Raw genomic sequence first — 3,314 nt, forward strand, 5'->3', positions numbered from 1 at the left:
GACACAGAAGCTGTAAGCAAGAGATATTCATTAAATTTAGTTCTTGCAAGAATCATATTCAAGGTCGGGACACACATGTCAGGACCGTGTCCGTGCCGAGACACGTCCGAGTATCGGCCGTCACCCGGACTACGAAATACAACATTAAAACAAATGCAGCGGGCCCCACTTGACCGGGCCGTGCACGGGGAACGTCAACGGGCCGGGGCCGGGCCGGGCGGGATTCGCCGTGTTTAAATTTTCACGTGACGGACACGGCCTGACGGTGGGGTTGTCTTGTGAGCTGTGCAACTGCGCAAAACTGTTCTGTGTACAAAACATGGATGTGGAAAGACTAATAGAGGAAGTTCGTAAGTTTCCTGTTCTTTACGATCAGGGAAGTGAGATCTACAGGAATATCGAGTACAAAGACAGAGTTTGGAAGACTATTGCAACAGATCTACAAGCCAAAGGTAAGATAAAAACTATACAAGTTTTAATACCCGAAAGATATTTATTTACTTTTTATTTTACAAACAGATGTTTGGTTTATGCCATCGTTATATCGCCAAGGCGACATGTTCTTGCCATTCCACAGTCCCTTGTGGAGGGTTCAGGAATTTTTTGAGTTGTTCTCGTACAGCAAATGCAGCATCTGTTGATCTCCCACGAATTCGAGGTAGGTTTCGAAGATTTGATGAACTTCCGGATCCCTCAGCAGTTTCCGTTTGATCCATCCTCTGTTCGGGCACCCTATAACCTTCCATTTTTCGAATAAAGTTGTACACACGCAGCCGTCACAATCATTGTAAGGTTATTAGGATCTCCCTGAAGGATTCTTATAAATATTCGAAATTTCTGTTGCAATATACCGAATGCATTTTCGGATATTCTTCTTGCCCGACTCAAACGATAATTAAATATAGCCTTGTCATTTGTTAAGTTCCTGCCAGGATATGGTCGCATCAAGTATGTTTTGAGAGGGAAAGCTTCATCGCCTACAATTACCATTGGAAGTTCAACATCAGTTCCGGGTAAAGTTTTACTCTTTGGGACGCTAAGCGTATTGTTTTCCAATGACTTTCCAAGATTTGAATTTACTAGAATGCCTCCATCAGAGATTTTTCCGTACGCTCCCACGTCTATTGCAATAAAATTATAACATGGGTCAACCAGAGCAAGAAGCACAATGGAATATGTTTTTTTGTAATTCCAATAGAGACTTCCTGAGTTGTTTGGAGCCTGTATTGTTACGTGCTTTCCATCTAAAGATCCAATGCAGTTTGGAAACTGCCATTTTGTCCAAAACTCCTCAGCTATAGCATTCCATTTTTCTTCATTCGGCACAGGCATCACCTCTTCTAACAATAAATCGATAACTGTTCTAGAGGTGTCATGGACGATAGCTGCAACTGTGGATTTTCCCAACCTGTAGCTGAAGGAAATAGTTTTAAAGGAATCTCCTGTAGCAAGGAACCTGAAAAAATTTGAATGTATAAGATGAGAAATACTGTATAATCTATAAAATATTTGCAGCATTTTAAACATTGTAATATAAATACGCGATTTAAAATATTTTTGCTACAGGTGGAATAGAGGAATGCAAAAAAAAATGGGCATCTGTTCGTGACCAACTAAGGAAGGCCTTGCAAAAAAGGAAAACTGTTTCAGGACAAGCTGCTGTTCATCAACATAAATACAAGCATGAAGATCTCTTAACGTTCCTGCTACCTTACATGGTAGAACGAGAAACAGTTTCCAATGTTCCTTACACGCAAGACAATAATGAGCATAAACAAGAATCAAATACAGATTCCCAAGAGGAGCAGTCGATTGTTGAAAACGAAAAAGTGTCTACACAAGAAGACATTGCAGATGAAGAATGGATCATTAAAAGCCAGGATAGTGAAACAGAGAATTTGATAGAGCGCACTCGGCATTCCCAGACGCCCTCAGCTCATTCGTCCGTCACTTCAAAGAAGAACACGTTTATGAAACCACCACTGAAACGAAAATTTCAGCGTGAGGTTAAACCACAAGAATCTGCATCAAGCCAGCTCATGGCTTACATTTTGGCAGAAAAAAAAGCTGAAAAACAGAGAGATATACAAAACCCAGTTGATGCTTTTTTGGCTGGTATAGCACCAGCCCTAAAATCATTGCATCCACTACTGTTTCATCAAGCTAAAAGTAGGATTTTTTCAATTGTACAAGACTTTGAACTGAAGCAACTCATGAATGACGTATCAGTCCATCAATTCACTCCATCATCCTCCAATTCCTCAGCAAAATCTGTTTCAACACCATATCCTTCACCTGTGGGAAACGAGTCAACAGAACCTACACAGCAGCTTTTGGACCTGCAAAGGGATTCGCACAATTCGTATATAAATAACCAAAGCCATCATCCTCCAAGTTCCCCTGCATCCTCATCAGCTTCAGAAACTAATTCACTGAATAGTCCTCATTTGTTTTTCTTAGGGTAGTAGAAATTTAACTGTATTATTTTCTAACTTATGTATTTATCTTTCAATTACTAAAGTAATAAAATAAAAATGCTGTCCTTAAAACTTCTTATTTATTTGTGTTCTGTGTACTTTTCTTTAACCTACCGTAAAAAAACAGCCAGTCGTTCTTTGGGTGAAACTGATACTCTCCAGAACGTGTCATTTTTTTCAGCCTTGGTTCTAGTTTCTTTAAAAGTTCACAGAAGGTGTACTGCGTCATCCTAAAATATTCATAAAACTTAGTCTCATCATCTACGAGGTGAGAAAATAGTGTTCGAAACTCTCCCTGTACTGGTCTTGTTTTCCAGGCACTGTGGATCCATAATTTTCTTCTTCTTGTTTGCCTTCGTTCGTTTTCCTCTTCGTCTAAAGCAAGTGCTATAAGTCCTAATTCACTATTACGAAAATTAGTGAACATGTTTTACAGCTTTCACAAACAGAAACACAGCTCACCGCGTCCGAGTCACTACAAGGAACAACAGAGACGCGGACGTGCCCCGGTCATGTGTGGCCCCTGCAGGAACGGACCGGAGTACAGCCGTCACTCGTCCGACGCTCGGCCCTGACACGGCCCGGACGTGTGTGTCCCGACCTTCATGCAGTGTAAACGACAGTTTTTGAGTGGCTCCAGGTAGGAAGGGTTCTTTTTATTTTAATGGAGAAGCGAAAATTATACACAATATGACAGTGTGTGACAAGGCAACTAACAATATTGACATTTTCGTAGATGACTGTGTATTCATGGGAGCTACGTTAAGGAAAATATGAACACTACCTGTTTTTCCATGCTGGCTGGCGAGGTATATACAGAGCAGAGTACTGGAGAAT

General features: G+C 40.9%; 1 protein-coding gene across 1 annotated transcript; it reads left to right on the plus strand.

Annotated features, from left to right (window-relative positions):
• The first annotated feature begins 319 nt into the window (after positions 1 to 319).
• On the plus strand, positions 320 to 2,465 carry LOC124550779. The gene is made up of 2 exons (XM_047125503.1): positions 320 to 452; positions 1,567 to 2,465. Exons 1-2 carry the CDS (start codon positions 320 to 322, stop codon positions 2,463 to 2,465), a joined length of 1,032 nt encoding a protein of 343 aa, XP_046981459.1.
• Positions 2,466 to 3,314: the final 849 nt, after the last annotated feature.

The sequence above is a fragment of the Schistocerca americana genome, chromosome 9 (assembly GCF_021461395.2).
Source record: "Schistocerca americana isolate TAMUIC-IGC-003095 chromosome 9, iqSchAmer2.1, whole genome shotgun sequence".
NCBI classification, from domain to species: Eukaryota; Metazoa; Arthropoda; class Insecta; order Orthoptera; family Acrididae; genus Schistocerca; species Schistocerca americana.

Excerpts from the sequence above, each read along its gene's own strand:
- LOC124550779 (XM_047125503.1), top strand. The coding sequence starts at position 320 with ATGGATGTGGAAAGACTAATAGAGGAAGTTCGTAAGTTTCCTGTTCTT. Across the intron at positions 453-1,566 it reads AACAGATCTACAAGCCAAAG|GTGGAATAGAGGAATGCAAA; the intron begins GTAAGATAAAAA and ends TTTTTGCTACAG.